This window comes from Ursus maritimus, unplaced genomic scaffold (genome assembly GCF_017311325.1).
Source record: "Ursus maritimus isolate PB19 unplaced genomic scaffold, ASM1731132v1 scaffold_1, whole genome shotgun sequence".
Lineage (NCBI taxonomy): Eukaryota > Metazoa > Chordata > Mammalia > Carnivora > Ursidae > Ursus > Ursus maritimus.
The window spans coordinates 8,635,931-8,659,418 of NW_024423343.1; the positions used below are offsets into that span (position 1 = coordinate 8,635,931).

The 23,488-nt window shown below is 41.6% G+C and overlaps 1 protein-coding gene across 3 annotated transcripts in view; it reads right to left on the reverse strand.

Annotated features, from left to right (window-relative positions):
* Positions 1-9,372: 9,372 nt before the first annotated feature.
* PSMD1 (proteasome 26S subunit, non-ATPase 1) overlaps positions 9,373-23,488 on the reverse strand; it is a 92,199-nt gene continuing 78,083 nt past the window's right edge. For all 3 annotated transcript variants that reach the window (XM_040639157.1, XM_040639161.1, XM_040639149.1), the window contains exons 20-25: positions 21,746-21,915; positions 19,935-20,027; positions 18,268-18,354; positions 17,583-17,729; positions 11,212-11,367; positions 9,373-9,582 (exon numbers count right to left, since the gene is read on the reverse strand). In XM_040639157.1, coding sequence (XP_040495091.1) covers positions 11,221-11,367; positions 17,583-17,729; positions 18,268-18,354; positions 19,935-20,027; positions 21,746-21,915 — 644 coding nt within the window. In that variant the 3' untranslated portion in view covers positions 9,373-9,582; positions 11,212-11,220. The remainder of the gene's footprint in view (positions 9,583-11,211; positions 11,368-17,582; positions 17,730-18,267; positions 18,355-19,934; positions 20,028-21,745; positions 21,916-23,488) is intronic.

Genomic DNA, 23,488 nt, shown 5'->3' on the forward strand with positions numbered 1-23,488 from the left:
CGGGGCAGCTCTGCATGAGCTGCAAGCATGGAACTGGCAGTCGGACTTTGCCGGTCATGTCTGTCCTGCTGTCTTGACCCAAGGTCAAGGCATACCTCGAGGTGGTCCAGCGAAGACCCGCGGATCCCTATTTCTCTGGTGGCTGCAGGGCTAGGCTCAGGGCCGCATCTTTGGGAGCACTTAGCAGGGGGCGGAGGGTGAGGGTGGCCCCGGTGACTGCTGGAACCAAGGGTCACTTTGACATGATCCGGACCTGGGCTTCCACATGCAGTAGGGCTGGGCAAGGAGGTGCAAGCTGTCCCGTGCCTCCATTTCCCCCTTCCACCTGGCTGTGAAATCCCTCCCTGGAGGAACTACCATACGGCTGGGAAATAAGCATTTTTGCTTCCAAGAACAGCTGGGGAAGGAGGTGCAGGGGCAGCTTCTTCTCAGCCTTCTGCCTGGAGCTAGCCCAGAAGTGCGGATGGAGTGCTGGGGTCTGGGGAGTGGGCCTCCCTCTGGGAAGGTGGGGGTACTGGCTGACCCACCACTGAATCCAGGGTACTCCTGGGTGGTGGTGCACTGTGGCAGCCCTGCCCTGAAGTGTGCCTTGGTCTGGATCCCAAAGCCCCTCGAGTCTCAGCTGTCCAGGTCTTTGGAAGGCCAGGTCTCAGGCCAGGCCAGCTGTGGCTACACAACTTCCTAAGCAAGCCTTTTGCCATGACCACCCACGGCACCAAACCCAGAACACAGGTCTGGGGAAGGAGCTAAGACAGGGACAGATTTCCCTCCTTGCCCCAACCCCCTACCCCACCCCACCATCTCAGCTCCAAGAGCCCTCAGGACTCTGGTCTGTCCTGACTCACATTTTCTAGAACCATCTATGTCATGGAAATGTGTGTGTACCTATTTGGAGGTAAGTAACAGGGGTTGTAGACAGCCAATGTCCTTTACTTGCACTTGGAAGTCTGGCTGGCTCTGGATCCTCCAACCAGGGGCTCCCAGGGCGGGGGCACAGTGGAGCCCAAGCTCTGGGAGGAGCCCTCCCCTGGGAGGCCGCCTGGCCCCCCTCCCTCCATAGCCCCCACTCACTTGCTCCGGGAAGCTGTGAGAGCTGCAGGCGCCAGCCAGAAGAGCCCATTCATTTTCTCTGCCTGCTCAGCCCTCACATGTCCTTGTAGGGTAGAGGTTGCAGACGAGGGAGGAACAGACAGGGAGGCCTCCGAGGGGCTCCCCGCTGAGGATGCCCAGCTGCCCTGGCTGGTGAGTGTCTTCCCAGACTCCCTCTTGACTCACAGGTTCTGTAATATCCTCCTTCCTGCCCTAAAATGAAATTTCCAGATAATAAAACCTATTTACCACATGATTTTAAAATAATCATTATAATGCCCTAACTGTAATAAAAAGAAGAAATCAAAGGAATGCCATTTATAAAAAAATATATCTATTTCCACATGTAAGCACTTGGGCTGGCTACACCAGGAGACATTAGAAGAATTCTGATGAGTGTGGCCTGAGGGTGGCCACCGCCACGCGACGGGCCCAGGCGCGCACCTTAGTATTGCTGCCGGTGTGGCCATCTTTGACATGAGTTTGCAAAATGAAGAACAGCTCTTGGTAAAGTTCTGAACTGGACCAAGACCAGTCTTCTCCCTGCCACACTCGTCGGGTGTTGTAGGCTCCCACCAGGAATGCCTCTGGGGTTCCCCGATTGTGGTGCAAGATTGTGCTGTCTTCCCACTTGGGTTCCCTGATTGCGGTGGAAACAAAAGTGGCCCCACCAACGTGTGAAATGCCTCCCTCCTCCGGGTAGTTGTACTCCTACTCTGAACCCCACTGCTCCAGGCCCTGGGAGTGGACGGCATAGGAATGTGAATTGACCGAGTCCAGCCCCCGGGGCTAAAACCTGGTGTGGCAAGAACATTGCTCCTCTTCAAGTACTGTTTTGGTAGCAAATGCCCCAAATTCAACTCCAAGTGGCTTGCTTTTTGCTTACGCACAAGAAGAGAACTTGTTGCTCATGGAGCTTTGAAGTCTGGAAGGAGAGGCACAGCCAGATTCAGGAATCACCCAGTGCCACCTGGAGCCGTCTCTCAGCCCGGCTTCCTCGGGGTGGGCGTCATACTCAGGCCACAGCAGAAGTGGAAGAGAGAGTGGTTCCCAGTTCTGGAACAGGCTTGAGTCTTCTTGGCTGGGATTGGCCTGACGTGAGTCATGGCTTCTTCCCTCAGTCACCATGGCCTGTGGATGGAGGGTGCTGACTCTCGTCTGGGCTGAGCCCTAGCCTCAAGGAGGAATGAAGATACAGGCATCAGTTACCAGAAGGAATGCAAATGGTGGCTGGGCTGCAAAGCTTAGAGAAGTTCCCTAGAGGATGGGCAATAAATGAGGGAATGAGCTTCTCCAATCTTCTCTAATGTGGTGTAGAAGTGTGAGCTAAATCCGGTCATTTCCAGGTAGAATTTCCACAGCTGGATTTGGGCACTGGCTTCCTCCCCGTGTAGCGCTTTTCCAGATCCCTTATTAGTGTCACCTCCACCACCAGAGCACGGCTGTTGTGCAGCAGAGGCTGGAGAACATGAAGGGACCAAGCACAGACTACAGGTCCCCGTTTGTGCCTGGATTAGACCTTTACAGACTTTAGGCACTAAAAAGATTGTCATGCTTTCACTCACCCCCTTCTTTGCCCCTGTTAAAAATAAAAACATTTCTAAGCCACAAAATAAATGGAAGGAAGTCTAACAATGTATGAATTTTTCCCATAAAGACTATTTCAACTACATGTTGATCAAATTATTTTAAGAAAAATGGAATTATTTTGTCCTGGGCCTTGGCTATGCCGGCTCCAGCCTGAGATGGGAAATCTGGTGCTGCTGTCCTTCCCTGACCCTGGAACTCCTCTTGCTTTCCCCTGGCCGCTGGCTGAGGTGTTAGAGCACTGACTGATCGCAGAGCCCTGGAAAGCACTCGAGAGAGGAGACGCTGGGGTACCTGTGTTCAGGCCACTGTGGGGCCGACGCACGGCCTGGAGAATCCAGGGCCAGGACCGCCCGGATGGCGTCTATTCATAGGCACTGTCAGGTCACCACAAGCCGCTCTCTCAGGCCAGGGGGCCGCAGTGGGGTACTTCCCAGGGTAAGTGGTACATCGTGGCCTCTGGGCTCCTCAATATGGCCGTCTCAAAGGCTCTAGGAAAGAGAGAAAGCATCTCATAAAATGGGCTGCTGCCAGAGTTCGACAAACCCCAAGTCCTTTTTGATGAATAGCCATGACAATGGTGTGTATAGGAGAGCCTGGAGATAGGGAAGCCAGTGGGCCTGGGGCCACATAGCACTTGTACTACAAAGAGCAACCCAAAAGGACATGTTTCTTAGTGTGGTCCCAGGTCCGTTGGCATCACAATCATCTGAGCCTGAGCCAGACTTGCCGAATTCTGAGTCGGACTCCAGATCTTCTGAATCACTGCCACAGTGACTAAAATATAAGCAAAAGCAGAAGCAACAACAAAAGAGACAGATCTGTGTTTGAATTCTAGTCTCTCAGCTTATGACGCGCCTGACCCCCTCTAAGCCCCATTTCCTGGGGAGAGTAATATAGTTACCGCATAATAGAATTGTGAGGATTAAAAAATGGCAAGGTGAATGAAGTGCTAAATATAGTGCCTGGCACACGGGCGTAAAATACGGCTTTGCCGCTGTCTGCCCCTCTGTCTATCCACACATCCATCTACTACTTACTGAGCGCCTGCGGGGAACCAGGAACTGTTCGAGGCACCAAGAACACAGCGATCAGCAAAAACAAGCTCCCTGTCCTCACGAAGTTTACATGCGAATCATGTGTAAGTGCCATGGAGAAAAAGTAGTCAGAATCACCAGACTCCCCAAGCTAAAGCAATTATAATTAAAGAACTATTCAATCGGAAGCCAATAAGCGTTATTTATCAAACACTGTGACAGGGACTTTGGGACATACTTTGCTGCTTGCTGTTAAGGAGCTTATTTATGGACTGGCTGAGAAACGAACATCCTACAAACACAGGAAACCACGGGAGAACGACGAATCGCCTTGCTAACCTTGTGCTGGACGTGCCTGAGAGCTGCTTGGAGGAGCCTGATTGCTGGGGCTGGCAGGGAGGTGTCCATGAATAACCCCTCCTCCCACCCCACAGGCTTCTAATCCAAGAACTGAGGAAGGAATTTTCTTGGGGACCCATCACCAGCCCTTATTTTGGACAGCCTAATTTATACCCATCATAAGCAGAAAGCCTTTGATGCTTGTAAACCTCTTACATCTTTAGAACATGAATCAGGGTTTCTGAGAGATCATGGCACAAGAGTCAGAGGCTGCTCACACCAGGTCATGGGAATATGACTTGTTGGGAAACTATCTCTGTCCCACTCTACGTAATGCCCGAGATCTTTGAAGGTAATTATCTCCCGGATGCAATTTTATTATCAATAAATAACCCACTGATTTGGAAAACACTGAGTGCGTGCACCAAAGGAGCTGCCCAGATTCCAGCAAACAGATGGGAAGTGCCCATCAACAGTGGGCTGTGTCGTAGAGGCTCTGGGTATTAGAAAATACTACTTTTGGAAGACATCCAGATGGCCAACAGACAGATGAAAAGATGTTTGACATCACTCATCATCAGGGAAATATGAATCAGAACTATAATGAGATATCACCTCCCACTTATCAGAATGGCTAAAATTAACAGCACAGGAAACAACAGATGTTGGTGAGGATGCGGAGAAAGGGGAACCCTCTTGCACTGTTGATGGGAATGAAAACTGGGGCAGCCACTCTGGAAAACAGTATGGAGTGTCCTCAAAAATTAAAAATAGAGCTACCCTATGACCCAGCAATTGCACTACTAGGTATTTGACCAAAGAAAGAAAAATACTAATTCAAAGGAATCCATGCGCCCTGATGTTTACAGCAGCATTATCTACAACAGCCAAATTATGGAAGCAGCCCAAGTGTTCATCAATTGATGAGTGGACAAAGAAGATGTGATGTCTATATACAATGGAATATTACTCAGCCATAAAGGATAATGAAATCTTGCCATTTGCAACGACATGGGTGGAACTGAAGGGTATTATGCTAAGTAAAATAAGTCAGTCAGAGAAAGACAATTATATGATTTCACCCATATGTGGACTTTAAGAAACAAAACAAATGAACAAAGGGAGGAAAAAAAGAGAGGCAAACCAATAAACAGACTCTTAATTATAGAGAACAATCTGATGGTTACCAGGGGGAAGTTGGGTGGGAAAAAGGGGGGAAATAGGTAATGGGGATTAAGGATATCTTGTGATGATCACCAGGAGTTGTATGGAAATGTTGAAGCGCTATATTATACATTTAAAACTAATATTACACTGTATGGTAACTGGAATTTAAATAAAAACTTTAAAAAAAAGTACTGCTTTTGTTGACAATCCCTTTCTGAAAAGGTGTAATGGCTTAAGAATATGGAGGAGGACATAAACTAGGGGCAGAGTCTGGATTTAGGATAGGCCAAGAAACGGCTATTTGCCATTTGTCTGTTGACCCTTTGGATCACATAAGGCCAGAAAATTAATAGGCCAGAGACCAGCTAATGGAAAAGGTGAACTGGAGACACGACTGTACAAATGGCTCTTGATGTTGAACGGGTCATGTCACTGTTATGAGTGTCCTCATGTGTAAAATGAAGTCTTAGGCCATACTGTTCTGATTCAACTAAAATTTAGTTAAGGCCAACTTAAGTGCTAGGCTCTTTAATATGGAAGATCTCAAGACAACAGCATCTATCTCCCAGGGTGCTTGTGAGGAATGAGTACATCAATACCTGTGATGCTTAGCAGGGTCTGGGGCATAGTAAGGAGGTAATAATTAGCCATTATCATTTAATGCCTGGAACAACCTCGAGGTGAACATTATTTCTTCTGTACAGATAAGGAAACCACTAAGGGACAAGATCAGGATATGAACCAGTCTGAGGCCCGAGTCCACGATCTTCCCATTATGCAGTTTGGCTTGGAAAGGCTCTTATGTCTTTTAGTGGTAACAAAGGAGAGGGCAGAAAAGGAGTTTGAACTTCAGAAACAATCAAGCTAAGCACCTTCTAAGGGATTTTCTGTGGAAAGTAGAAGTGTTGTTTCATTTATGATGAAGATAAGGAGGTTGGGGAGTGGTTTGGGAAAAGGCCACAAAAGCTTCTTTGCCTAGGCTCATTTCTTCTCATCTCATGACAATGATAGATTTCAAACACCACCTTGCCTACACACACAAAGAAAAGCCCGGGGGTTCCAAGAATAAAACAATTGAAAAACAGTCCCTAGCAGGAACATTTAATCACTGCAGGAGAGGAATGAGAAGAGACATTTATAGATACCTGAGAAGGCAGCTCCTAGACAGATGAATTAATCACCGAACACTCCAATGAATTAATCACCTCTTATGTGCCCGTGGACTCTTTCCCAATTGTCCTGTTAGTGCTCGGTTGTGGCTCTTATCATTCTCCATACAGGCAGTCAATGAATATATGATCACGCTCTATGTGTTAAGGTATATTATAAAGGCAAGCAAGACAAATGAGGGGGGAAATAAACAAGTCAACCAGGCAATGAATGATGGTGTGATAAGGACAACAGGGGGCAACACTGGGCACTGGGGAAGCAGAAGGAAGAACCTAGTCTGGCTCTGGTGAGGGAAACTGGGGTGGGTTTCTTGAAGCAACTATCTATAAATTAAGAACTAATTAGTAGATTCACCAGACCTAGAGGGAGATGTGGGAGTGAAGAGAGAAGGGTATTTCACGAAGAGGGACTGATATGTGCAAAAGCTAGGAGGTGACAGCCTGGATCTTTGGAGAAAGTGAAAGTGGTTCTCACCATGAGGTGGGAGGAGTCAAGAGATGAGGGGCTGGAGAGGCGAGCCGTAGCTAAAGCCTTGTATAGTTTTATATACCGACTAAAGCATTTGGGCATTATTCAGCAAAGAACTACTGAGAAATTTTAAGCAGGAGACGAATATGATTTGCATTCTAGAAACATCAATTTGGAGAGTGCATTAGAATGAACTAGGTCTAGAGGCTGATAGAGAGTTAAGTGCTTGAACCTGGGGTAGTGACCAGTGGGGAAGGAGGGTGGATGAACTGGAGAAATACTTGAGGCTAAACACTGAGTCAAGGGTGAAGCATTAGTTTCTGGTGTGAACCACCAGATGGAGGGGTTGTCATTGGCTCCACGGAGAGAAGGCTGGATGTGCTTTGGATATACTCTTTCAAGTGCCTGTGAGGCTCCCGAATGGAGATGCCCAGTGAGTGGCTGGATGTGTATACCAGGAGCTCAGATGAAAGGGGTGGGAGGGATGTGAATAGGGGATCATCTGCACAAAGACAGTGGATGAAGGCGTGCGATAGATGGGGTTGCTTAGAGAGTGGGCCAACTGAGAAGACCAAAGACCCAATTCTGAGGAAGGCTGGAGCTCAAAAGCCAACAGAGGGAGTGAGATCTGCCGAAGAGCCCAAGAATACCTACACGAAGAAATGCTCAAATTAACTATTTTTTCAATATATGTTAAATGAAGAGATCGGTCAGAGACAGGAGGAAAAGACTGCTATTGATGCCAAAGAGAAGAAGCTGGACTCAGCAGTCATTTAACTGCAGAGACGTAGGAGAAAGACCGGATTCTAGTATTAAGCCCAATCTCAGAAATCAATTTCCTTCCATTTGGTTTCCTTGCTGTGCAGCCCACCTGCCTTCAAGTCTGAAAGTGTGTCACAATGACATCACCTGGGAGTAACTGCTGCCACCCTCCCTTCTGTTCTGGCGAACATGCCAGTCCTAGCTCCTATCCTGTCTTCACACACGACTTTATTTCACCCTGTTCATTTGCTCCTCTGTTATCTCTCAGTGCTATGCATATCTAGGAAATCTTCTAGGGTAACAAAAGCCATCAGGAAAACAGATACAGTCTCATCATAACCTGATCGAAGTGGCCATTTTACTTTATAGCTTACATTTTTTTAGAGCTATAACCTCAATATTTAAGACAAGTTACAAATCCTAAATTGCACTGCTTACCAGGAACTAGTGCTGACTGCTCCCTGAAGTTCAATCTACTAGTCTGGAAGGAATTTAATGACTTTGGTCATAGGCCAGTGAATGTACCACCTCTCCCAGACTACTCAATTTTAGACAGTGACATCATTGAGAGACTTCTGTTTTATAAACATTTCATATATTAAGGGAAATGTTAGAGATAACTCTGTCTGAAATGCAAGCAATGTTAGGAGCTTGAACAGGAAGGACATAGCTAATGAGAGGCTAGGAAATGAGATAATCTCTTTTATAGAATCATTTGATATTGAGGAAACAGGAATTTACAAAGGAGGGAATTTACAATGAAATTAACCAATGAACGGAGCCATCCTTTGGGATTAGTAACCTTTAAACCTGGACCTAGCAACAAAGCTGTGGTGGATGATTGTAGTAGGGCTGATCTACCTGGGCGCTGGTTTCCTCTAACAATAGTTTCCCCCCACCCCCAGACTCAGGCGGCTATATCCTAAATTAAAAAGTATAAGGATCAAGATTGGAACGAGGAACCATTCATATATAAATGCTGGAAATAACCTACTTTTATTTTACATGATTGAAGACCAAACACAAAAAAACCCACCAAACCCCCAAACCTAGCTCTTATTGCTATGTCCTAGTGTATCAGAGGTCCTCTTTCATATGCCAAGAACATGAGAAGGGGTGGTTGTCAGAATAATGACCATGTCTGCTTATTTCAAGAGCCCAACATCTAAGGCCTGATAATATAGAAATCAAAATTGCACTTGTCAAAACTCATCAAATTGTATACACTTCAAATTTCTACATTATTATATTTAAATTATACCTCAAATTAAGAAGCACATGGCAAAAAAGGGTAGAAAGAGAGGGAAAAAAAGAGTACATTATTAAATCCTGTGGCCAAATGATTTTGTATCTATTGTCCTCAGCAGGGTCAAAAGCAGGAAATAACAGGCAAAGCTTTCTTTTAAATAATGCTCTGAGCTGCCTAAACAGACATTTCCCTTGGACCACTAAAGGGACTTCAGTCAATGATGGTACCCCATACCCTCAACCTGATTTAAAAAAAAACTGCAGAGAATTCTTGGAATGAAGAACAAGGGTTGATATCTTTTTTCTTATTTTTTCCATTTTTCAAATAATCTATAAACCAGTTTAACTCTTTCATCAATATGAAAATCATGCATACTCATCCTAGCAATCAAGGATTTAGATCTCTGAGTTTAGGCATTTCATGGTGGGGTGGGAAGGGTATTAGGTCCTTTATTTAAAATCGAGGCTGAAAAACAAACAAATTAAAAAGTCTTTGTCCAATCTGGAGATTTTAATATATTTATTTGAAAACCAAGTTCTGTGAAAGAGCACACTAAATAGTCATATATCTTCTCTTCACCAAAGACTTGGAGACAAGGTTCTTCGGGTCAGCGCAGAGGCAATGGTACATGCGGTGAGGAGCAGGTCTCAGCATGGATTTCTTCACAAGCATCTCCAATACGGGCCTGGACAATCTTCCTCAGACAACGAGATCCTAAAGAAGGGCGTAAGGGGAAAAGCTAGGGTTATTCTTTAAAAGAAAAATTTTATTTTTGTACCACTAGCTGTCGAAGTCTAAAACTACCCCTAACCCTGCCAATGTGGTCCTAATATGCCAGTTTTCGCTAAGATAGACTCCAGTTTTTACACTATTAGACTGAATGTTTTATCCTTTGGAAAATATTAAGAATCCAATTTCTGGGGTGGGTGGCTGGCTGGCTCGGTTGGTAGAGCATGTGACTCAATCTCAGGACTGTGAGTTTCAGTCCCCATTGGGTTTAGAGTTTACTTAAAAAAATCCAATTTCTCACTAAAAACTTCTACGCCATCTTGTAGTTAAATGCCTTGAAAGACTTAATCGGGGGGTTTTCAGTAAGGTGTGGTGAAAGGCTTGAGGGGGCTAAGGTGAGTCTGTTCAGTTCCACACAGAGACTGGGTGCTTATGGTATCAATACCGCCATGTGCTGGTGGGGTAAAGCGGAGGAAACCATCAAAGGCCCAAAGATAATTTTCAAAGCAATTTTACACAGACAGGAAGTTATTGTAAATCTCTCTCTCATCAAAAGTCCAAACACTTTTGGGGGTTTGAATATATTTTCCTACTAATGGCAGGGTTTCTGCCTTAATATTTATCTGAGATTTCTGTAAAAGCTTTCATTAATTGCTAGTCCGTGTGTAACACTCATGGTGCTAGATTTACAGCTTGGCATTTACATGTACTTTTCTTTTGTCATAATGTCATAAATGATACTACTCTTATTTTCTTTAAAGAATAGAAAAAAAGTAAATTCTTATTTGTCTAACAATGTATTGTACTAGGGTGGAATGAGAAAACCTTGATTATATAGTTTATATGCATCTTCAAATATATGATGACTACTCAAAAAATGGGGGATCGTGACATTAGATTATTCCAATTTTTTGCATCTAAAGACCTACTTCAGCACTGTTAGAACACTGGCATAATAATCTTTTTCAACTGGACAAAGCTTTGTGGTATATAGTCTAAACTGACTCCAAAGTACCTTTAAGCACCGTGTCTGTTACACACATTAGATGTTTGATAGCTTCAGTGAGTAAATGAATATTAAGGCCCTTCGTGCCAAAAGTATCACCAAAGGAAAGGGAGAGAGAGAGAGAGAGAGAGAGAGAGAGAGAAATCAGTGATCCATGAACCAGTGCTGGCCGTCAACTGTAACTGATCTGTAATAAGGGGCTCACATCAAGTGTAAATCAACTCTATCATGATCAAACTGTCAGTTCAGTTGACTTTTTTTGGGGTGAGGGGGTAAGCAAGGCTTTTTAAATGAAAGAAGTATTGAGCAGATTGACATTCTGAAGCAAGCTCCCTACGTCGCCATGGACTTATGAGAACAGTTATTAGCCACTCTGAATAGCACTGGTCAAACACCAGAGGGTAGAGAGAGTCAAAGGAGAAAGAAAAAGGAGTTGGGGGTTATGTATGCCGAAGAAGCCAAAAAGAGGGGGAATTTTAAAACCATGTAGGTAAACAGGGATTAAGCACAAAAGGAATGGAAAAAGTGACACGATGTCTCTGCTGAAAATATTTAAGACGTATTGAGAAACAGATTTCCCTCGATATACAATTTTATTCCACACGTGCCTCTGGTCCTTAATCATCGATATACTCAAATGGTTCTGGAGGTTCTGGCTCTTGTTCTTCTTCCTCGATTTTTGGGCCATGGGCTGCCACAGGTTCTACCAGTTCTTCAATGTCTTCACTGGTATCCTTCAGGATGATGATGCCTCCAATGGACAGCTGTAAACACAGAGCATGGAATGAAGAAGCACAAATTCCACTCATATTTTCAGACTGCTCCAGAGTCTAGAGCACGTATTTGTTAAATGAGACCTTACGACTACCTGGATGATTTGGAAGTAAAGAACTGGAAGAGAACTACACTTCACCAGGCAAGAGCCAGGAAACCCGGGCATGAGTGCCCGTGTGACACTACACCTGTGACACACTGTTCAACTGCAAGAAGTGGCTAATAAGATCTTCCTCTAACATTCCCACAGTTAGTCTGAGGACTAAACGAGGAAAGCAACAGTCAATGTCCACTACAAAGGATACAGAAATCTCTCATCTGTCGGGACTAACCCATGGCAGAACATGTGGTACTGTTCTATTTAGACGATGAGACCCAACTGAAGAGCAGTACCTCCAGCACTGCCTCGGTCTCACCGTAGAGAAAGTTTACTGTCCAAATACGGCATTCTGATGCCTTGCTACTCAACACGTGGTCCTGGACCAGTAGCATCATTATCACCTGGGAGTTTGTTAGAAATGCAGAAAACATAGCCCGACCTGGATCTACAGAATCTGCATTTTAACAAGATCCCCGGGTGATACATCTGCACAGTAAAGTTTGTGGAGCACACTACTCTAACAGATACTTTATGACATGTGAGAAATATCATTTTGGACACAAAAGACAATCTACAAATGAAAAGCCAATTTCTCTCAAGTGATCGCAGAACGACAGAGTGAACAACGTAAATATCACAGATACACTGAACGTTTTTCACTTTAGTCTACAAATCCTTGCAACAGAAGAGGACGTAGTAGATGGGAAACAGAAAAGAACTAGAGAGTAGAAGCAATTTTATTAGCTCTCTCCCAAACATATCAGCAGAAGTAAATTCACACACCCAACTCTTCACCCATCTCTGTGTGCTATTCTTATTCTATTTGCTTGCCTGTGTCAAAGGAAATGGAGAGCTGCTCTTTGTAATTAAATCAGTCAACAGTGGCAGGGCACATCTGGAAAAACATTATTTCTACCAAAGCAAATTACTGGGAAGGAAAAGAAGCACAAGCACATTAGTCAGATGATTCACATATATACAAATAGCTCTGCAGTTCAACCTAATCTGATTTTTACTCATTGGAACCCTGCCCTGCCATGCTATAAAACTGGTATGCCTTCCTGAATTTCTGCACTATTTCCCTTCTCTCAGCACACATATTCATGCACGTTATTTTCTAACTCTTTTCCTTAGAAAGTCTGCTTTCCCCGAAGAGAGCCATTTTATGAATGGACCCTGGCCTTACTACCAATATGCACCCAAGAATAATCATAGTACAAAGCCACTGTCCTAATGCTCCATAGTCTAGAAGTTTACCTGAGCCTTCTAAAAGACCAAATGAAGATAAATCATCTACCAAACAAGAAAATTCTTAGGTTCACAAAAACGACTCCCTAAATTTGGGAAACAGATGGCTCCAGGTTATAACTGTACTATTTCAAGCTCAACTGGAATGAGATACTCCAACTCAAATCCTGCAATATAAACAACATAAGGAAAGAGCCTTAGAGCAATGTGGTTTAGGTTTATTTTATTTTTTAAAAAAGTAATCTCTACACCCAATGTGGGGCTTGAACCTACATCCCCGAGGTCAAGAGTTGCATGATCTACTGACTGAGTCAGCCAGGTGCTCATGACCTTTTTACTACTGTAAAATGTTCTTTGTCTCCAGCAACAGTTTTTCTTTTTTCTTTTCTTTTTCTTTCTTTATATTTTTTAAAGATTTTATTTATTTATTTGACAGACAGAGCGTGCACAAGCAGGGGATGCTGCAGGCAGAGGGAGAGCTGAGCAGGGAGCCCAATGCGGGACTTGATTCCAGGACCGGGGGATTGTGACCTGAGCTGAGGGCAGACACTTAAATGACCGAGCCACCCAGCTGCCCCAACAATTTTTCTTTTAAAGTATATTTTGTCTGATGTTAGTACAGTTGCTCCAGCTCTCTTTTAATTACTTGTTTGCATGGGATATCTTCCCATCCATTTGCTTTTAATCTACTTCAGTCTTTGGATCTAAAGTGTATGTTTTAAGATTTTATTTTTTAAGTAATCTCTACACCCAAGGGTGGGGCTCAAACTTACAACCCTGAGATGAGGAGCTGCATGCTCTGCTAAGCCAGCCAGGTGTCCCATAAAGCATGTCTCTGGTAGAGAGCATACAGTCGGTTCATTTTCTTTTTTAGCCATTTGGCTGATCTCTGCGCTTTAACTGGTATGGTTAATCCGTTTATATCTCATGTGATTAGGGGTCCCTGGCTGGCTCAGTTGGTAGAGCATGAGACTCTTGATCTTGCGGTCGTGAGTTCTAGGCCCATGTTGGGCCTAGAGCTTATCTTAAAAGAAAAAAAAAAAAAAAAAAAAGACATCTCATGTGATTACTAAGATTTGCTCCTGCCATTTTGCTGTTTTTTTTGGTATGGCTTATATATCTTTGTTCCTCAATTCTTCTACTGCTGGCTTCTTTGGTATTAAATAGATATTTTCTAGTGTACTAAGTTTGATTTTCTTTAGTTTCTTTTAGTCTTTTAATTTTCTTTTAGTTTCTTTTAGGCTACTTTAAGAGTTATTTCGTCTGGTGGTCGCCTTCAGGGTTGCAATTAACATCTTAATCTCACTGAAAAATAGTAACTTAATTTCAATAGTATACAAAAACTACACTTCAATATACCGGTATTTCCCTACTGCTTTGCGTTATGTACTGAATGTCTGCCATTCATACGTTGAAATCCTAACCCCCAAAATGATAGTATTAGGATGTGGGCCTTTAGGAAGCAACTAGGTCACCAGGGTGCAGAACTCATTAATAATGAAATCAGTGCCATTATAAGGAGAGACAGGAAGAGAGCTAGTTTCCTCTCTCTGCCATATGAACAAACAGTGAGAAGAGGGTTATTTGTAAAGTAGGATGAGGGCCTTTACTAAGAACCCAATCATGCTGGCACCCTAATCATGGACTTCTAGGCCCTAGAACTGTGAGAATTTGTTTAAATCATTCAGTTTTAAATGGTAGGTGGCAATCTGCTATAGAAGCCAGAAACTTGACATATTTAATGCATATCTTAACTTTACACTTTCATACAGTGTGTGCACATCAACTTATGATTGCTTTATACACTTGTCTTTTAAACCAGACAGAAGAGTTACAAACAAAAATACATTTATACTATCCTTCATATAGCTTTACCTATGTAGTTACATTTATCAGTACTCTCTATTTTTTCATGTGGATTCAAATTATTGTCTAGTATCCTTTCATTTCAACCTGAAGCATTCACTTTAGTATTTCTTGTATGGCAGGTTAGCTAGCAACAAATTCTCTTAGTTTTTATTGGGGGATGTCTCAATTTCACCTTCATTTTTACAGGGTAGTTTCGCTGGATAGAGAATTTCTGGTTGAGTCTCGTCTTTCCGCACTACAAACATGCCATCCTACTGCCTTCTGGCCTCCATCGTTTCTGGCGACAAATCAGCTGTTAATCCTATTTAGGATCCCAGCACATGATGAGCTGCTCTTCTCAAGAGTCCCTGTTTTCAACAATTTGATCACGATAAGCCTACCGGTGGATCTCTTTGAATTTATCATACTTGGATCCACTGAACATTTTGGATGTGTAGATTAATATTATTCATAAGATCTGGGAAGTTTTCAGCCATTATTTCTTCAAATATTCTTTTACACTTTTCTCTTTTTTGGGATTCCCATGATCCCATTTTATGTAGCGTGGTATGCCTGATATTGTTCCATAGGTCTCTGAGGCTCTGCTCATTTCTCCTCACCCTTCTTTTTAGGTTGTTCCTCAACCAACCAATCTTCAAGGTTGCCCAAGTCTGCTCAAATCAGCTGCTGAGCTCCTTTAACAATTTTCATTTCAGTTACTGTATTTTATAACTCCACAATTTCTACTTGATTATTTTTATGATTTCTATCTCTTTACTGATTAACTATTTGTTCAGACATCATTCTCATACTTTCCTTTAGTTCTTTAGACACTGTTCCTTTAGGCCTTTGAACACATTGTCAATAGATGATTTAGCCTGCCTATGATGTCGAGGTATTTATTTCTTTGTATGTCTTGTAATTTTTTGTTGAAACTGGACGTTAAAATAATATAGTGTGGCGACTCTGAAAATCAGATTCTCTCCCTTCCCCAGGGTTTGCTGTTGCTGTTGGTTTGTTTTGCAACTTTTCTGAACTTCTTGTATAAAGTCAATATTTTCCACTGTATGTGACCACTGAAGTCTCTACTCAACTGAGTGGTCACCTATGACTGGACAGGGATTTCCGTGAACACCTGGAACAAAAAGGTCTCCCAGTCTTTGCTGAGGGGCTGTGTGTGTATCAGCGCAGCATACCTCCAACAGTCAGCCAGGCAGCTGGCAACTCTTCCTTAGCCTTCACTTCTTTGTGCACAAAGGCAGTCTTTTGACTCATAGATGGGCAACTACTGCAGCGTTGTCTTATTCTGAGCAAAGCTTAACATTTAATTTCCAACCAAAACACACCAGTCTCATATGGCCTCATGATATGGAGCATATACTTTGCTGTCCTTAATTCTTTATAATTGTCAAAAACGCCAGTATCTTATATGCTTAAAGTATTCACTAGTTGCACACTAATATCATTTGTGATATATCCCACTTCAACTGGCAACAGCAGTTTCTAGATGCTGTTAGAATACATTCTCTGTAAACACTCCACTTAGATGTACTAGGCTGCAGAGTAGATAGTGACTGCATTTAAAGTGTCCGTTGGTAGTTCTATCAATTCATTCAGAGAACACTACAAACCAAGTAGTATTAGGTCCTAATAATAACACAGGGTGGGAAAAGATCTTCAAGCTATTCCTGCCTCCTGGCCTGATTGTCTTGCTACCTACAGATGTCTCGTGACTTATAACCACCACCAAGTAATATTTATTGAGGATTTCCCATGTGCCAGACATTGTTCTAGGTATTTTACACATAATGACCTATTTAATCTTTACAACATTCCTAGGAGGTGGATAGTACAATATTCCTCATTTAACAGATGAGGAAATTGAAACATGAAAAGATTAAATGACTTGTCTCAGTTATACAGCTAAGAAATGGCCGAGCTGGAATATAAACTTAGTTCTACGAATTCTAACTCTTTACCACTAAATATAGCCATCTTCCATTCCTGTCCTTGTCTCCTCTAGCTGATAATCTAGTCAGGTAAGATCCTGGCTCACAAGTGTAGGTAAGAGATGCCTTCCACTCACCACCATCAGGGACCACTTTCGGGTTGATGAGAATGAGTTTACATTTTTTAGAAATCTCATATATGACATTTTAGGCAGGCCCAAGATCTGGATGTATTAAACGTGTCTACTAATGGCTTTCTAGTTTTCCGGTTTCAAGAACATAGAAAAAAAAGACATTATCATGCTCAAATTACTGATTAGCATTTGTTTCTAACCTGAAACATTCTTCCTTGGAATAAATTAAATGGCAGGAAGATCCCTTTCAAATTGTAAAATTCAATGCTTATCTAAGTACCTGTGTATTAACTTACCCTGTTCACTCTTTTTTTTTTTTTTTAAGATTTTTATTTATTTATTTGACAGAGATAGAGACAGCCAGCGAGAGAGGGAACACAAGCAGGGGGAGTGGGAGAGGAAGAAGCAGGCTCATAGCAGAAGAGCCTGATGTGGGGCTCGATCCCATAATGCCGGGATCACGCCCTGAGCCGAAGGCAGACGCTTAACCGCTGTGCCACCCAGGCGGTTCACTACCCTGTTCACTCTTTGCCACATTTCTGAGTTAGGTATAATTCTTATTTTACAGTAGAGGAAACTGAGGAAGAGAAAGGTTTAGTACTAGACCTAAGGTTACAAAGGCTGTAAGTGGTAGAATCAGGATTCAAACTCAGGATGTCTGGTCCCAGAGTCTATGCTCCATGTGTTAGGAACTTCTATAGTGTAAGCTTCTGGTAGAGGAAGGATGTTTGTAGGGTTACACAAAGGAAAAAAAAATCTCTCCCAAAATCTATATGAAATGGGAGGGAACGTTCTCTCTTTTGCTAAGCGATTTGTACTAAGAGCTTTCTCCAATGCTTGGGAGATTTATCCTCCTCTGTCAATATACCACTGTTCCATGAATTAATATCCCACTGGTATATCGCTAAAGGCCATCAATAACTTACTGGTTTGAAAGGCTGGTATCTACAGGTCTCTGGCATGGTCAGGACCTTAAGCTGGGCAGGCATAACTCGGGCTGGGTTATCCAATAACTGGAAGTTTGGCTCAGGTTCTTTTTTCTTCTCTTTTTCTTCCTTTTTTTCTGCTTCATCCTGGAAAATATTAAAAAATAGCCCAACAAAGGTTCACTTCTCTTTCATATCACCGAATAATGTTTGATAAGTTTCCTGAGCAACTCTTAGATACAAAAGGTAGTTAGGATTAGATATAATGAAAGTACAACCAAAGTCATACTAGACTCAAAGGATGAAGAGACTAACTGCTGAGGGGTAAGTATGCTACGTAACTTGGTTTTAAAGGATGAGGTTTTTCTACCAGGAGAGACCAGAAAAAGAGGATCTTTTTAAACAAATGATATTCTCCTTGCTTGAAAGGGCCTTTATTCCCTCCCTCCATCATCTCATTGTCTGAAAATTCTACACTGCCCTTCAAAACCCACTTTAGTTGTCATTTTCTCTAAGAACTCAAGTATCTTTCTCCAAGAACTCAAGTTTCAAGTCTCTGCTTGGAACAGGATAATTATTTAAGGGAAGCCAAGAGCAAGGTATGGTTATGTTCACTTAAGGAAGAATCTGGCCCATGACAGAGATATATATATATCAACCCACATGACCACCAAATTATACCTACCACTTCCATTTTCTCCTCCTCTTTTTTCTCCTTTTCTTTTTCCTTCTTTTTAGCCTTGGCGGTAATAGATAACACAGCAGTGGAAACCTAGAGGAGGTGAACAGGGTAAGTCATAATCCCTTACCTACATACAAAGCCCAAAGAGAACTCAGTTCTACAGTACTACTTTGTTTCCTGGCAGTATCATAAAAAATCAAATCATTAGGGAATAAATGGGAAAAGCAAGCAGCACGTTTATTCACATTATTTACTACTATGGTCCTCAGGTGACTCTTTAGTTCCTGGAGGCTTGTGTCCAATATAACTCTATTTTTTTTTTTTTTAAATCTGTAGCCTACCTTAGATATAGATTTGCTATCATGAGATTCTGAGATATCTGGGTGCTGCACCCTTTTTTACTTTAAAGGGAAAGCACGAGAAAACATAAAAATTTCCTCCAAACCTGGTCATAAAGATATTCTTACTGAATCAGATGTCCTACAATTGTAATACACAGTGGGTGAGTGGTTAGCCTAGAATTACCCTTCCTGATGGGTCTCACTGAAATTGAAGGTGGAAAAGACTTTGAAAGGCTGGTAGTATTAGTATAAAGCTGATTTTGTTTCTCATCCAAAAGCTGGGGGTTTGAAACAGAGCTGATGAAATGAGACAAGATGTTGTTGTCAAAGGATAATCATTACCCACCACCCTCAAATTTGGTCAATTATATAAATATCCCCACTTACACACAAAGTTTATAGCAAATAACCAACAACTGGCTAATATGGAACACCACCTTGAGAGGAAAACAAGCATTTTCCTAAATATAAGGTATCAGAAAGGATAATTTTACTGAGAAAATGTCAGGGTCAAGTGCAGCTCTCTAATTCACTATAGTTCGATTCAACACACATCAGTGAGTGCTCTCATACACTGCTGATAGAGGAATATAAGTTGGTTATATCCATTTTGAAAGGAAGTTTAGTTAATACCTATGAAAATAAATAATATACATTACTTTTAATCAATCACATCTAATATCCTAACCTACAGATACACTTGTACAAGTTCACAAATATACGTGTATAAAGACTCTTACTCTAGTCTCATTTGTAATAGTGATTAATTAGAAATCACCTTAAAATGTCCATCTGATGAGGAACTGAGAAGACAAATAATGGTATATACACGTTAAGGGATTGCTCTGTAGCAAAAAATGAGATCCACATACATTGAAATTCTTAAAGATTATTATTTTTTGTTTTATTTTAAGTAGGCTCCATGCCCAATGTGGGGCTTGAACTCATGACCCTGAGATCAAGAGTTGCATACTCTACTGACTGAATCAGGTAGACGCCCCTTAAAGATTAATTGTTTAAGTAAAAACAATAAGGTACAGAACAGTATGTCAAAAATAATTCTATCTTGGTGTAAAAAGTATGGATATGTATGGAGAAAACATCTGGAGGGATTCAAATTATGATTCCTGCAACATGGGACTTGGATGCCCAGGAGAGAAAAAGGGTTTTTACTTCACATTCTTGTGCAATGTTACATTTTACCATAAGAAGTAACACTTTGAAAATATCTAATCTAAAACATAAAAATATTTAAAACAAACCCAAGTAAAACACCAAGTAGCTTCTATATATAAGTATAAATGCTGCTCAGTGGAACAAAGAACCTACCTTTTCCTTTTCTTTTTCTTTTGGTACTTCCAGAGGGGCAGGATATGCAAATGTGGACGGTTTACAGTTTGATTTATACTGAACTTTCGGCATCTGAAGAAATACAAGAATTTCCCCCCTTAGGTTAAAATAACCCAAATCAATTTAGGAATTTTAGGCTCCTAGCAAGCATACAATACAAAGTCAAAAGTTTCAATCCAGGCTAAATGCTCTCTTACAGTACTCCCTTATAGGTATGTCTTCTTACGCTGAATTTGTTTTGAAGTGCTTCAACGAACTACCTGCAGTTCTCTATACTTTCCTGAAGCTCTATGCCTGTTCACAGGCACCCCTTGATCTCATCTTTACTGCCATGCACCCTGCTTCAGTGGGTTAAGTCCCACCCATGGTGTGAGCACCAGGTCAACTGTTACCTCCTTTGTAAAGTGCTGATTATCTAACCTGCATACCTAACTGCCATGTACCTTCCTTATACCACTCCAACAACCTATACACGTCTGTACAGTTTCTATACCACATAATCCCTCCTTACAAGAGTCTAACATGAGCCTAATGAAAAGTCAGCTTCACGTTACTTACTGACTAGGTGTTAAATTCACTGGTCTGAATTTTTCTCTATTTCCCCAATTTACACTGACAGAGAATGGTAATAGGCATCACATTCACTAGGATAAGGAATCTTGTCTTTTTCATTCCACTTTTCTTGTAAAGAATGGAAATAGAGATCAGAAAATTGTGTGTTAGAGTAAAAAGTCCCTATAGATTATACAGGATGTTTAACTACAGTGTTTTAAAGGATAGAAATTGGGAAACCTAAAGATTATATTTTGAAAGATAAAACTGCTCAATATTTATAAATGTGAGTAGTTTTATACTCAAACAAAGGATAAAAGGCTGTATAGCTATGCTGGAAAAAAAAGTCAACTGGATGAAATACTCAATCTTTATCAGCCATTTTCTGGCCCCCAATTTTTATACTTTGAAAATTTAATAGAGCATTTTAACAGAAGTGATGACCAGATACAAGAGTGATTTTAAGGTCAAAGGCCTCTGAGAAGATAGGAGGACAGGTGAGTCATTAGGCCACAGAATTGAGAAAGACCTAAGCACAAACCCCATTAAAAAAAAAAAGGATGGTGTGATGACAGGGGATATAGCACCTTCAGTCCTTGAGTCACATGACCGGTTTCTGTCAGATTCCTTGGCTCCTCAACGTTGGCCTCGTTTTCTGACATTACCAGAGAGATGTCCTCCCATTTTGCTTTTCCCTTTAGTAGTAATCCTTTCTTCCATCAAATACTCTAGCATCACACAACTCTGACACATGGCCCTGTCTCAAACCTTCACTCCTTACTAAGATTTAGTTCAGGTCACCTTTCTTCCTTGCCCAGATTACTGCAATAGCATTCACTGTAATGGATTTCCACTGATACCAGAATGATGTTTCTAGAATGTAAAGCTCATCATGCCATTTATCTGCATGAAATCCTTCAATAGCTCCCAAAGAACTTCAGTACTGAACAAAATTGATGAGTGATTTATAAAGCCTTTTCATATTTTTATATTTGCCCCCTCCCTTACCATTCCTTCTCAACTGATTCATCCAAGGTTACACAGTTAGTAAGGAGATCTAATTTTCAAAACTTCCACTGATACACTCCACTCAGCAAGGTGATGACTCAATTTAAAGGGGAAATACAATATCGGTGAGATGCCAACTCATCTTTAAAATTTCATGAAAATTCTTGTGAGTGGGTGGTTAGGATACAGTGAAGAAGATACACTATAAAACTGAGGTCTCACAAACATACCTTTAAGTCCTTGTTAAGGCCAATGACACAGGTAGGGGTATAAGCCAATGACAGGAAGTGTGAAAGAGGAAACCAGAACCAGAACTGGGTAAAGACAAGGACGCCAACTACAGAAGGCATATGGGTGTGCCCAGTCCTGGACTGCAAGGAGATTGTGACATTATGACCACCTGTAGAAAAAGGGAGAAACCATGAACATGAATTCAGTAGCATAATAAAGACTTCTAAGTACTGCACTAGGGAAGCATTTGGTGATTATTTTAAGAATACAGTTCATAAAATTTAATATAGAATAGCTGGAATTTGTTAGCCAGTGAACTATCTAGGGTCTTCAAAACTGGAAGTGCTGTATTTTAATTGGAATCACGGTAAACTAGACCTTTTTTCTACATAAGCAGGAATTTTCCAAAAACAAAGCCTAAAGGATAAACTGAATGCTAAATTAAATATTAATCTATATTATACACTGGGGTTTTAATGTACTAACAAAAAGTAAAATTTCAGTACACATCATATTTGCAAATGATAGCAAAGAGGCAAGAGGTAGATATTGTTTGCTTAGTTTTACTCTTTCTGTTTTAGTTATGTCTGAATGTAGGCAGCTCCGACATTAACTAGCCTTGCGAGCTTGGGGACAAATCACTTTACCTCTAAAAGTCTCTTTTCCCATTGGCAAAATGAGGGTTTGGACTTGAGCACTTAAACTAGAGCTCTACCATTAACAAAAGAAAACCTTTAATCTCCAATCATTGATTCAAATGAAATTTTTTTGAGGAATCACAATATGTGAAACAATGAAATCAAAGCTAATCCTATTTAATCAGAAGTTTGGGCTGTTAAGAGGCTGAATGGCTCACCCACTTCTGGCCACATCCCCTAGACTATCCCTTGATGGAGTGCAGAGAAACACAGCCTGAAAACTAGTGAACAAGAACTAAGATCCAAGAATCAGTTAGCTGGATCTTACTGGGCCCTATAAAGGCAGAGATTCTAGGAGGCTATTAAGGGTTGCAAACTTGAATGCCTTTAGGAACCAGTGAGGCAAACGAATGAGAAAATCTGGACTGGAGGCAATGGGGAATTGAAGCAACTGGAAAGTTCATGTTGTATTTAAAGAGGACATGTTACTAAGGGTGTGGGCCCAAGGGTCACTAGGTAATTCTATTTTTAAAAGTAGACTCTAATCTGGATTTTGTCCAAAATTTTGCACATTTTGTTAGGCAGGCAAATATGTTTAAATCCAATTTGGCCCATGGGCTGCTTTGTTGCAGCCTTTGGTCTATATCACAGTGTTAGTGTTGGGCCCCAGAACTCTGAGACACTGATCTTTTAGTTTATATAAGATACCCTAAAAAGGGTGCCTAGGTGGCTCAGTCAGTTGAGTGTCTGCCTTTGGCTCAGGCCGTGATCCCAGGGTCCTGGGATTGAGTTCCGTATTGGGCTCCCTGCTCAGCAGGGCGTCTGCTTCTCCCTCTGTCCCTCCCCTGTGCTTGTGATCTCTCTCACTCTCTCAAATAAATAAAATTAAAAAAAAAAAAAAAAAAAAAAGATACCCTAAAAAATGGAGCTTGTCTGCGCCTAGTCACCATCCTAATATGAATTCCAATTCTGGATCCCTATTGCTCACATTTCACTTCTTTTAACCTCAGTCTCTCCCAGATGCTGCTACATTAAGAGTCAGGAAGGGAGTACTAATTTTACTAAACTAAAAAAGCACTTTAATTTTTTGTAATAACCAAATAA